The sequence below is a fragment of the Merops nubicus genome, unplaced genomic scaffold (assembly GCF_000691845.1).
Source record: "Merops nubicus isolate BGI_N331 unplaced genomic scaffold, ASM69184v1 scaffold7797, whole genome shotgun sequence".
Taxonomy (NCBI): Eukaryota; Metazoa; Chordata; class Aves; order Coraciiformes; family Meropidae; genus Merops; species Merops nubicus.
In genome coordinates this window covers 18,129-30,995 of record NW_008619531.1, presented here as the reverse complement: position 1 = coordinate 30,995, position 12,867 = coordinate 18,129, and the positions used below count along the sequence as shown (strand labels likewise).

General features: G+C 40.2%; 1 protein-coding gene across 1 annotated transcript in view; it reads left to right on the top strand.

The window, feature by feature from the left end:
* Positions 1-1,336: 1,336 nt before the first annotated feature.
* The window catches only part of LOC103776310 (rho guanine nucleotide exchange factor 10-like), an 18,633-nt gene continuing 7,102 nt past the window's right edge, over positions 1,337-12,867 (top strand). Inside the window, exons 1-3 of the mRNA XM_008943817.1 lie at positions 1,337-1,361; positions 2,076-2,218; positions 10,735-10,909. Of these exons, the coding sequence (XP_008942065.1) occupies positions 1,337-1,361; positions 2,076-2,218; positions 10,735-10,909 (343 nt within the window). The remainder of the gene's footprint in view (positions 1,362-2,075; positions 2,219-10,734; positions 10,910-12,867) is intronic.

Below are 12,867 nucleotides of genomic sequence, written 5' to 3'. Positions count from 1 at the left end.
AAAAAGTACTATAGAATAGCCCTATCATATACATGGCTAGGGTGTCTGGGTAGGGTGATAGCTCTGGATTTTTCCTGGGCTGATACGTAGATTAATGCATGGCTTGAATGTATTTAAAAGAACTGTTGATTCAGGGAATGGTTTTGTCTGTACATCAATGTGTTGTTCAGTGTGAAGCTACAGACAAATGGCTTTATGCTCAGCATATCTGCTCTTTGCCCAGATTTAGTCTTCATCCTTCAGGAGAGACAGGAAGAACAGACTACAACTATTCTAGTTTCTTCCCTATGGAGGAAACATGAGAGTGCCTTGTACTGGATGCTGTTATGACTTCTGCAGTCATCATAACTTATGCAACCAAAGTCCACTGTGGAGCTTGGCTCTCTGAAGGCTTTGCGCTCAACTGCTTAAAGTGGTTAAAGCATTCATGGGGTATGGCTAGCCTCCACTTAATTGAATTTGAGGATAATATGGTTGTTAGCAAATTAAAACTTTTTCCAGAAGTTTGTTTATTACTGATGGTACATGTGAGTCACAAAGAACATGGAGTCACTTTGACATTGCTGGGAGAGTTTCAGGCTAATAACTGGAAGCGCTCTTCTCACTTGCAAACTGAAATAATGAAAGTTATTTTGACAGCCTGAAAGTAAATGTCATTTTTACAAAGATGCTTTTGGAAGAGAGCCACGTCCCAAGAATGACTCAGTGAAGGTTGTATCATGCAGAAGCAATGAGAAGTACTCCAGAGCCGAGGCTTCTCATTGTTGTTGTTGCTGCTATTACTGTGAAGCAGGATATTTTGTACCCCTTTACCTAAGCAGATAATAAAAGATGGGCTTGTTATCAGGGGAAAAAGAAAAAAAAACCTTGTGCTTAAGTGCTTGCCTACAGATGTGTTTGCCTTGGTCTCATCAATCAAAATTTAAGTAGTTATTGAGTTGAAGCCAATGTCAGTAAAGTAGACAACTTTACTGCATCTTATGCAAGAGGAAGGCTTTAAAGTGAGGAAATGGGGCCTTTTCCACATATTTTATCTCCATGTAAAAACAGCTACTTCCATGATTTTGATATTGTTACTAAAGCATAAGGCATAGAAATGTGGTCTTTGAGACTCTATGTTCAATGAGCGCTTACCGTAGAAATAAATTAAAAGTATTAAAATTATTACTGACAGTATGAAAAATATACAGTAAATGTACAGTGAAAGTGTTTACGTACAGTAAATGTATAGTAAAAATGTACATATAAAAGACTCAGCTACAGCTATTTCCAGAAGCCCATGTTCCTAGCTCTTAAATTTGGAGGGAAATAATCTGCTGATCCTTGTTTCAAAGAGATGGCAAGTGAGAGTGACCAGAGCAGTAAGTGCCAGCAAGCAGCTTTTATCAGAAGGTCCCTGAATAGCTGGTTGTGCATACACATGCAAAAAGTAATTTAGATCTGCTAAATACAATCCACAGAAAAGACTGTGGATTATAGTTGGGGAAAAAAATAGGAAAATAAAGATATGGCACAAAATTAAGTTTTAATTTCTTTAAAAATTTCTTCTTAAATGAAACATATAGTAGCAGGAAGTCCATTCCATCAGTGTACTCTTAGAGAATCATCTGAGCTCATTAGAGCCTACAGTAAAAATCTTGCAGACTACTTTTCACATGAAAGATGTTTCTGTCCTAGTTGGAAATTGATTCATCTTGAAATAGGTCAGTTGTGAGCTCCTCCAAGTTGGAGAAAATTGTATCAGCCATGGGTTTCTGATCGTATTTCCTCTGGAAAGGAAAGCAGTTATATCAGAACAGCCACGTGGGGTTTCTTGATTATAAACTAATCCAGGTAAAAATTCTTCAGTTAACGAACACATGAGTGTTTGGGTTTGGGTTTTCCCCTAATGCTCTGTTACCCTTGCAACTTACCCTGGAAGCTAAAACTGAACGTCTGTAAATCACTGTACAGCCTGAAGTGGCAACTTACAGGGATTTGAGCAGTAGGCATGAGAGACAGTATTTTCAAAACTACTTTAAAACAAAGATTACCGTTTTGTTGTGTATAACCTTTCTTCTTTTTTATTATTGAAGATGGGACATGGAACACGGAACCTCAGAAGATAGTTAAACTGGGGGTTCTGCCTGTTAGAAGTCTGCTTGTGATGGAGGAGACCATTTGGGCTGCATGTGGTGGACAAATTTTTATAATCAGCACTGTGACACATTCCATAGAGGTAAACACTTTTAAAAGCATTGCTCACATACTGTGCTACAGGGTGTCAGTGGTGAACTTTTAAACATTAAAATTTGATCAAGAAAATTCGTGATTCAGGAAGCTTTTAATGAAATACAGTTTCAGTTCTGTTAAATCCCACTCCCTACAGTCTGAAATTCTGCTGTCACATTCTCTGCTCATGTCTCAGTAGACCTAGGTGTGCTTCCATTTTCCCTCAGGTTTTCATAATGTGCTTGGAACTCGTAGAGTATTCAGGGCAAGAAGTTTGCATAAAAATGAGATCTGAGGAAAGGCAGCAAGGAAGTGGCTACGAATTCCAGAGGGAGAAGGTTTAATTAAAAGACTCTCTCTACACAGTTAGGTGTTACTTGTACCTGCTGATGATTTCATAAGTTTTTTCTTCAGAGTGTTACTTCTCAGTGGCCTACAAAAATTTGCTTTGCATAAGGACATTTTCCAATAAATTATCATGCAAAAGTCCGCTTTCGGGAAGGAGAGTGTTAAGGATCCAAGCTCGTATTTGTGACCACATTTTCCAGAAAGCATTAAGCCCTTATTTCTGTCGAAGTTGCAGCCTCCACCAAAAGAATGTCTTAGTGGTCTAAAATGTAGAGTTGATGAAAGGTTAGGAATTAAGCTTCTCCTTCAGCCTACAATACAGTTACACTAAGCTGCATGATGTTTACAGCCATGAAGTTGTTTCACACGGGAGTCCTGATGAGCTCACAGGCTCCTTCTTTGTGTGCTTTGTTGCTGCTTTTTTGTTTCATTGATGATCCTGTTTTCTCCCAACAATCGTCTATTTGGTACAATTGATTCTGTGAGTCATTGTCATGTGTTTGCAGGGAAATAGCTAACATCCTAATTTCCTCTGTCTTTATCAGTACTTTCTGGGTGATTTGTTTCATCCAAGTAGATGCTCAGATCATAGATTTTCCTACTTTCTTTTTCTTTAGGACTTGTTTTGTTAATAGTTTGAATGGTATAATGAGGGGAAGATGTTGGAAGACTGATTTGGATAGGTGGTTGAAGTGGACTTTCCTTGGCTTTGTTGTGGGGCCAGAGTGGCCTCTGGGACACCTGGTTACTGTCCTACAGCCTTTGATGACTGACCTCTCTGAGTCTCACCAAGAAATACATAGCAATAGGAAGAGACCACAGCTGGATTGATTGTTCCTCTGTGACGCTGGTTACCTACAGACAGACCTCTGTAAAGACCAGATCTCTGTAAAGAAGTCTAGTAATTCCTGCCTAATTCTATCCCAAAGCTCTTCCTAGATGAGGCGGCATGACTGCAGTTTGGGCTGTACTGTTTTGGCACGGGGGAACAAAAGCAGAGTTAGACAATCTTTGAGGATTAAAGAATATATAAAGCTTAATCTATCAAAATACAGTATAGCATGATGGATTGCAGTATTGAAAACAGAAGTTCGGAGAGAGAAAATAGCAAATATCAATATCTCTCAGACATGGTAATTTCATTTTTCAGCTGTTATTACAAGTTTTCCTACAAAAGCATCACAGGAGTTTTTCCTCCAGAGTACTTAGTAAAGTAACACACCTGTTGTGTTCAGAGTTCAGATTATTACAGATCCACTGACTTTTATAGCTATAATTAATATACAGGCAATGAATGCTGCAGCAAACAATGTATAAGAAGTGGTGCCGCTGGAAATGGTGCGTATGTGTTGGATAATATTTTCTCAACACAGATAATTTTATTCAAGAATGTGATGGGTTTCTTTTGTATGGCTGGCTGAGGGTCACCTTTTTCCATTCCACACAAATATCCGTACCATTGCATGTCACCTTCCTCATGGAATTTTGAACAAATGATTTTTTAATTACCTCTCCACTGGTCCTAAGACCAGTACTGATATTGTTTTCATCATTTTACTACACTAAACAGCTCAATAATGTTTTCATTATTGTTACCCAATTTGTTTTGATAACTTCCTGGGTTTATATTTCCAAAAGTGACCTCCTGTAATGTTCATACGACATTCATTGGCAATATTGATTCAATATTATATTAAATATACATGAGGCAATTTAGACTCTGTCTACAGAGAATATTTCAACAAAATCAGTAGCTGAATACATCTGAGCTACCTCTGCTTTACTGTGCAGAGCAGAAGCTTTGCTGTGTGAAGGGAAACAGCAGCAAGGAAATGTTTGTTCTCCCTCCATGCCCTCTCATGTTGAGAGTTTGTAGTAATGATTTGACTCAAGATTTTTTGCATGATATTCATCTTTGCCCTATTAGCAGGAATCCAGTTGTAGAGGGTTCAATGGTTACTCTTCCCTCTTTGCTGAACTTTCTATCTCCTCATACTTAAAATTACAGCTGCTGGCTTGTTCATTGCTTTCTACTGTCATGCATACATACTCTGTGCTTTGTGTCATATACATTATCTATAAGGGCACTTAACTAGTTTTGAAGGCCATATTTGTGCAAGCCAATAAGCGTATTCAAGACTATTTTGTAAACTTTATCCTTGTGAGGCAGTCCTGCTTCATAGGTATCTATCTAATCATTAACTGTCTGTGCATTTGCTAAGTGCAAAGTACATTATCCTTGAAACCAATGTCATTCTATTCCTCCCTGCTTTTCTAAGATACTTATTTAATATTTTTTCTTTAATAGCTAGTAGTAAATGAGCAGGTGTGGCATCCTATATGTTTGATTTGGATGTTATGCACTTTTCCTGCTTTTTTTCCCCCCTCTCTGATACGGGTAAGACTTTCAATTCACTTGTTTTAATGGTATGTTACTGTAATGGAATGTTTTAGGAATTGTCTTTTATTGGCACAGTGCCCCTAACTGGCAGAGTGCCTCAAGCTCCTTGGCAAGGGACGTGTGAGGAACGCGTCAATTGCTGTAATATATTAATTACATACTCTGACACGCTTTTTGTGAAGAAGAAATTTGGCGTTAGTCCTGACCCTAAATCTGACATTTGTATTGGTGTTGGATATAGGCCTTGGTCCCACAGTGGTCTCGGGCCTGTAGACCCTTACTCTCTGCAAAAGCAGCATGTGTTTGTTTAAAAACAATTAAAAAATGCCAGAGTATTTAACAAAATAAAGTCACCAACTGAATGGCATTCCATCCTGGTTTGTTTAGTATTGTTTTTAAAACTTGGCTGACTACACATGAGTTACTCTGAAACGTTCAGCTGAATAAACACAACAAATGAAAATCCCTGCACATGAGTGTATCTTGTCTGAGTACTGTAACTTCTTCAAAGTAGTAAAAGTCATTTGTTTTACCTTGTGGACAATGACACCCATTATTCATCACTCATGAAGCTTGAGAAACCACAGTGCAGTTCTTGGCACGGCTGTTTGGTACAAGTGAGCACCCCCCCAGAAGAAAGACTCCAGCCATGCCCGGCGCTGCTGAGACAATAGTGAGCTATGTTGGGCTGTGCTGCTGGGCAGGAGGGCTCCAGCACCCACAATGGCCTCTGCAGCTCTCCTGTTGCTGTAGAGTTTGAACGAGAGAGCCTGCAGGGAAAAAAAGCTGGGCTCTTAAGAGAGAGGAATGTAGGTATGAAAACTGAAAGAGAAAAGTAAAATGAAATTTGATTTTTTTTTTTTTTTTTATAGCAGTAAGACATTTTTGTCCCTTTGGATCTGTATTTCTTGTTATGAGAAGAAAAAAAATAGTTGAGAAAAAGGCAGGCTATTGGTTTTCAGATAGATATGCAATTGAACCAGATGTCAGAACTACATATCTGTAAAAGTACATACAGGTCTGGGGTATGTTCCTGCTCCATGTTAGAAGACCCTCTGAATGAGAAAAACAGTTATTTTTACATGGTTTTTTTGTGGCATTGACAATGCTACAGTTTTACTTTAAATGTGTCTCCTTGTTTCAGCAGCCAGCTGTACGAATGGCAGGGCAGACTAAGTGGGAGGATAACGAGTTGGCTGGTAAAATGGAATGTGGCAAAAATGCATGTGCAAGTTGTTTACAGTGGTGCCTACAGAATTGCCAGCTGTGGTCAGACCACTCCAGGGAAAACACATTTCTTACAGTCTGCTTCTCATTTCTTTCTAATTTCAAGCAGTGCAAATTGCTGGTCAGGCTCACTTCAGCAGCCTTGGATCTGTCCCTAGGAAGCTTTCAAAAGTCCATTGGTCATTGGTGTAGGGATGTATGAGTTTATAAACAGAAGTTACTATTTTAAAATACTTTCTGCAATGAAACACGCATGATGAGAGTATCGGGAAATTTAGTCATAGTTGTTTCTGGCTTTGAAGGATGAGGTTCGTGAATGAATTCTACTGTTGAATAAGTCATATGGTTTTCAAGTTGTGTATCTAATTTGATAAAGAATGAATGGAGGTTGCTGGAAGGATTCAGTGAATATCAGTGTGCCTGCCAGACAGTGCACGCCGTGCATTCTGCAGGTGTGTTACTCAAAGGGTCAAAGGGTGATGCAGCAACGCTCAAAAACTGAACCACTGCCTAATAGCAGAAGAGAAACTGCTCTGTTCAGTCATTAAAAACTGAAGATTTGAAGAACAGTGTTAACAAATGAAATGGGGGAAAAAAAATCTTCCCCTTTATTTTTAAACAGCCCATTTTTTCAGTGGGAAGTACTAATTTATGGAGTAATAAAGTATGAAAAGAAAATTAGTGCTACTAATATAATATCAAAAATTACACTTTGTGAAAGCTTAAATTTCTATTCTTTATCTCTGATATTATTCTGTTTGTTGAATTTAGATAAAGAATTTGAACACTATATCTATAACCCTAATATATCCAAAACAGAATAATGGCATAATACAATAATGGCTCCTATGACTGGAGTGTAGGAGTAGAGGGAAATAAGGTTTTTAGGAAAGACAGGCAGGGGAGCAGAGGAAGGGGTGTCACCCTCCAGGTCAGCCATCAGCTGGAGTCCCGTGAGCTTTGCCTGGGGGTGGACGAGGAGCTGACCGAGAGTTAATGGGTCAGGCAGGGGAAGGTGAGATCATCATAGAATGGCTTTGGTTGGAAAAGACCTTTGAGATTATTGAGTCCAACCGTTATCCTAACACTAACATGTCCCTAAGCACCTCATTTAAACATCTTTTAAATATCTCCAGGGATGGTGATGCCAACACCTCCTTGGGCAGCCTGTTCCAATGCTTGACAACCCTTTCAGTGAAGAAATTTTTCCTAATGTCCGATCTAAACCTCACCTGGTGCAACTTGAGGCCATTTCCTATTGTCCTGTCACTTGTTACTTGGGAGAAGAGACTGGCACCCACCCTACTATACAACCTCCTTTCAGATAGTTGTAGGGAGCAATAAGATCTCTCCTGAGCCTCTTTTCTTCCAGGCTGAAGAGCCCCAGTTCCTTCAGCTACTCCTCATAAGACTTGTTCTCTACACCCTTCACCAGCTTTGTTGCCTGTCTTTGGAAACACTCCAGGACCTCAGTGTCTTTCTTGTAGTGAGGGGCCCAAAACTGAACCCAGTGTTCGAGGTGCAGCCTCACCCGTACCGAGCACAGGGGGATGATCACTTCCCTACTCCTGTTGGCCACGCTATTTCTGATACAAGCCAGGATGCTGTTGGCCTTCTTGGGCACCCGGGCACGCTGCTGGCTCATATTTTTCCACTGCCAATCACTACCCCCAGGTCCTTTTCTGCCAGGCAGCTTTGCAGCCACTTCTCTCCAAGCCTGTAGCGTTGCCTGGGGTTGTTGTGACCAAAATACAGGACCTGGCACTTGGCCTTGCTGAAGCCCATACCTCAGCCCACTGATCCAGCCTGTCCAGATTCCTGATCATAGTGGATGTCTGCTACAGGCCACCTGACCAGGAAGACTGAGTGGATGAGGCCCTCTATAAACAGGAGCAACTTCACATATATAAGCCCTGGTCTTCATGAGGGATTTCAGCCACCCTGATACCTGCTGGAAGGATGTCACAGCCGAGTGCCAGCAAATCCAGGTGGAATGCATTGATGGCAATTTCCTTATCCATGTGGTAGAGAAATCAATGAGAAAAGGTGCTGTGCTTGATTGTGTTCTCACCAAAAAGAAGGGGCTGGTGGGTAAAGTGAGGCTCAAGGGTAGCCCTGGCTGCAGTGACCATGAAATAGTGGAATTCAAGATCCTTAGGGCACCAGGAAGGTGTGCAGCAAGCTCACTACCCTGAACTTTAGGAAAGCAGACTTTAACCTCTTCAGGGATCTACTTGGTAGAGTGCCATAGGACAAAACCCTGAAGGGGAGAGGAACCCAGGAAAGCTGGCCACCTCCTCCACACCCAGGAGCAATGCATCCCAAAAAAGAGGAAGACAGGAAAGCATGCCTGGAGGGCTGCATGGATGAAGAAGGAGCTCCTTGGACACAGTTAGACAGAAAATCTACAGAGAGTGGAAGCAAGGATAGGTGGCCTGGGAGGATTACAAAGTTGTCCAAGCAACCACAGATCAGGTTAGAAAAGCTAAAGCCCAGACAGAATTAAATGTGGCCAGGGACATCAAGAGTAAGAAGAAAAGCTTCTACAGGTATGTTAGTGATAAAAGGAAGTCTAGGGAAGATGTGGGCCCTCTCCAGAAGGAAACAGGAGATCTGGTCATGAGGGATATGGAGAAAGCCGAGGTACTCAATGACTTTTTGTTTCAGTCTTCACTGGCAAGGCTCTAGCCACACTGCCCACGTTGCAGAACGCAAAAGCAGGGATTGGGAGAAAGCAGAACTGCCCACTTTAAGTGAAGACCAGGTTCGAGACCACCTAAAGAACCAGCAAGTGTACAAGTCCATGGGAACTCATGAGATTCATCCGTGGATCTCTGGAGCCCCAACATAAGGAGGACCCCTTTCCTATGCAGACAAGCTGAGAGTTGGGGTTGTTCAGCCTGAAGAAGAGAAGGCTCCAGGGACAATGTATTGTGGCCTTCCAGTATCTGAAGGGGGCCTATAAGAATGCTGGGGAGGGACTTTTCACAAAGGCATGTAGTGATAGGACAAGGGGTAATAGCTTCAAACTGGAAGAAGGTAGCTTTAGAATAGATGTAAGGAAGAAGTTCTTCACCCTGAGGGTGGTGAGTCACTGGAACAGGTTGCCCAGGGAAGCTGTGGTTGCTCTGTCGCTGGGGGTGTTCAAGACCAGGTTCAATGGAGCTTTGAGCAGCTTGGTTTAGTGGGAGGTATCCCTGCCTATGGCTGTGGGGTTGGAACTAGAATGTTTAAGGTCTCTTTTAATACAAGCCTTTATGATTCTATGATTCTGTAACCATCTTAGACTAAGAGCTTATCCTGAGAAATGTAATTTAGATTTTGATGCAAAATGACAAAAATGTAACCCTTAATTGCAATGCAAATTTGTGTACTTTTACAAGGAGGAAGGGAATACTTCCCATTTTATTTGCAAATGTAATTAAGAGTATATAATATGTAGTGTAAATATTAGACTAGATATTTACTTCCATATCCCTCAGAGAGAGATTTGTGTCCAGGGAACAATATGTCATGGATTTAGCCCAGGAAGTTTTATGTTTTCAGAATAGCTCACTGTACTTGATAATAGCTGGCACAACATTAAAGGGCCGTGTTTAACTTCAGAGACAGTTAACTTACAAGACAAAATGTGGGAAAAAATATTCCCAACTTCTTCGTAATGCTTAAAGAACTTTAATATAGCTTTATTCTGCACATTAACAGGAGCATGCAGAGAGGTTTTTGCCTTCCTAGAGTCATGCAGAAGTTGTAGCTGAAGGAACTAGATCAAGGAAAAGGTCTACCGTAAAAGTCCTGTATTACTTCAGGGGGATTTGGGCCTTTCTAGAGAGAAGCATAAATATTTTGAAGAACAGGAAAACCAAATAGCTAATAGTTGTGATATTCAGAAGTGCCTGTGAGTTGAAAAGCAAGCCACAGCATTAAGGGTCACAGTGTTATGTATGTAGTTCAGCAAATAATTGTGTATTTATTTCCATAAACACTCTACTTTCTAAGAATTACTTTTTCCTTGAATCAGCTATCCTTGTTCTGAAAGTGCTCCCTGACAGAACAGAAGAAAAATGGTTTTTAATAGATAAAGAGGAGTTCTGCTGTAGGCAAAAGTAATATATTTGAGAGAAGTCTGGAAGCTCTTCCCCAGGAAAGCTCCCCAGGAAGTTCTTCTGTGGTAGTTTTCCCAAAGGGGTATCAATAAAGAAATACAAACTCCTTTGAAATTTGAGCCATTACAGGCTTGCCAGTCCCTACGATGCAATATTTTTAATGAATACAATAACTAAGTTACTGTGTAGTTGCTCTGTCACTAGGTAGAATTTATGGCTCCATTCCATAACTAACGTTGATGTATTTTCCAAAAAAAAGTAGCATGAAAATTAATACATTATATGCAGCAGTCAGAACATATCCTGAGCAAAGCAGAGGAAGCTGACTTTGTCCTTGACAGAGAGGACAAAGATATGGTGCCTCCACTGAACAGCTGATAAAGAAGGTTGAATGATGTTGTTCGGTTGCATCTCCCCACAGAGTCCTTGTTTTTCTTCCAGAACCATTTTGAAGCCCATCAAGAGGAAGGGATGGTAATCTCTCACATGGCTGTTGCTGGAGTGGGAATCTGGATTGCCTTCACATCTGGGTCTACACTTCGCCTTTTCCACACGGAGACACTGAAGCACCTCCAGGATATTAACATTGCCACACCTGTCCACAACATGTTGCCAGGTAGCTGAATCACATCCTGTGATAACGTTTTTGTTTTGTCTTTATCACACTCCTTCTCCAGAGTGGTGTTGATTAGGCCAGAATCAGAAGGTCTGTCTTGGACTTTGAGTCTGATAACTGTCTCGTGACTGTTTGCTTTAGTAATTCACAGTCTGTCACCATCCCAGAAGAGCAATATGTGCAGTGAGCTGATTGAGTAGCAGCTCTCCACCACTGAGGTTGTAAATGTGCCTCCTTAGAGGTTGTAAATGTAATTAAACAGGTGGATTCATCTGTTTAGTCTTTTGGGGGGTTTTGTAGTTTTGGGGTTTTTTTTGTGTGTATGTGATTGTCAAGCAGTAGGATAATGCAGTCTGCTATGAAAATGTGTTTGCTCCACAGAGTTTAACGTTTGTTTCTGGAACTTATTATCAAAGCACGTGATGGAGTCAATTTGCCTAGGATCTGGACCAAAAAAATACATGCTTAATTTTAGTTACATCAGTACTCCCAGTGAACTCAGCCAAACCACTCACACGCTGTCATTCTGGAGTGTGTTCAGTGTTTTGCTAATTGGAGGATTAATTTGTTGAATTGAAAAGTAATCTTGCAAGTAAAGGTAGAACCTCTGGTTGTTAGAATAAAGTTTAACAGAGCTTTAAGTGTTCTAACACTCTTCAGTCATCCCCAAATCATCAGTGTCACTGACAGTTGCACTAGCCTGTAACCGTTTTGCAGGTGAGTGTCCAGGACGTCAGCATCAGCAAACCCATCAGCTGGGAGCTGTGGCAGTGCTAGGAGAAGAGGTGGACACAGGAGTGATACTGGTGTGGCCGACCAGGAGGTGGCCATGAGGGGACAACCGTTCTTTCTGTCTCTCCCTGGTTATAGACTGCAGTAGATGAGCTTCTGGTTTTTCTGGGCCATGTGTGTGCCAGATTTTTGTTTTATTTCTAGCAAAAGCAAGTTCTTCCTGCACTGATATTGTATTTGTATTCTTACAAGAGTTAGGTATAACTCTTGCATCAAAAATGTTTTGCTTCTTCAGTCTCTGTCTTCTCATCATGGTTTTTTGTTTTTTGGTTTTTTTTTCAGATGGCATTAGCTTTGCAGTGAAGCTCTATTTTGAATTGTCATTGAGACAATTGTCATATTATTTATGTTGTGTTCTAAACAAGATGGTTTTTAACATGTGGTTTTTGACTGTAGCCCCAACACTGAAGAGCAGCAAATCGCCTTCCTTTAAATAGGTCATTTGAATTGAATTCATCACTGTTATGCAAAGAAATCAAAATCATTTGTAAAAAGAAGATTAATTTTTAATATGTTCTCCTGTTTATAGCAGGGAGGGATAAAAGGAAGTAGGGTCTCCCTTATACATATTTTTTTTTTGCATATAAAAAACTTCCAAAATTTAGCTTTAGCATTTATCACCATGGTAATAAAACTGCTGATGTAACATAGATTTTTTTTTTTTGTTAAAGAGTTCTAGTTAATTATATCTTTTTGGTGTCGTTGTTACCCATTTTAGTTCTTTTCTCATTGTCTTCACAAAAAGCATGCCAGTGAATGGAAATAGAAGTTTATTTTGGGAGTAGAAAATTATTACAGCAAATGTTCCAAGGGAGTATCCATTCTAAAAATGAAGTGAATTTCAATTATTTAGCAGCAGCTCTTGGGCCTGTTTATGTGATCTCAATAACTCTGCAGCAACAAAGGCTAAAAGACAGAGGAGTAGGAGGTTTACATAATAAAGTAGCAGTAAGGATCTTTTGGAATTAAAAGCAGCCAAAGAATAAATCAAGCTCTGTAGTGTATACTGAGATTACAACAGGAAAAACAAAACAAAACAAAAAAAAAAACAAACAGCAAAGTGAAACAGAAAAGGAATGAAATAGCTGTGTATTTAAAACATATATGTTTGCCTTTACTGAATATGTCTCAGACTTTGTTTTATGGAAACAGCCCCATTAGTTTTC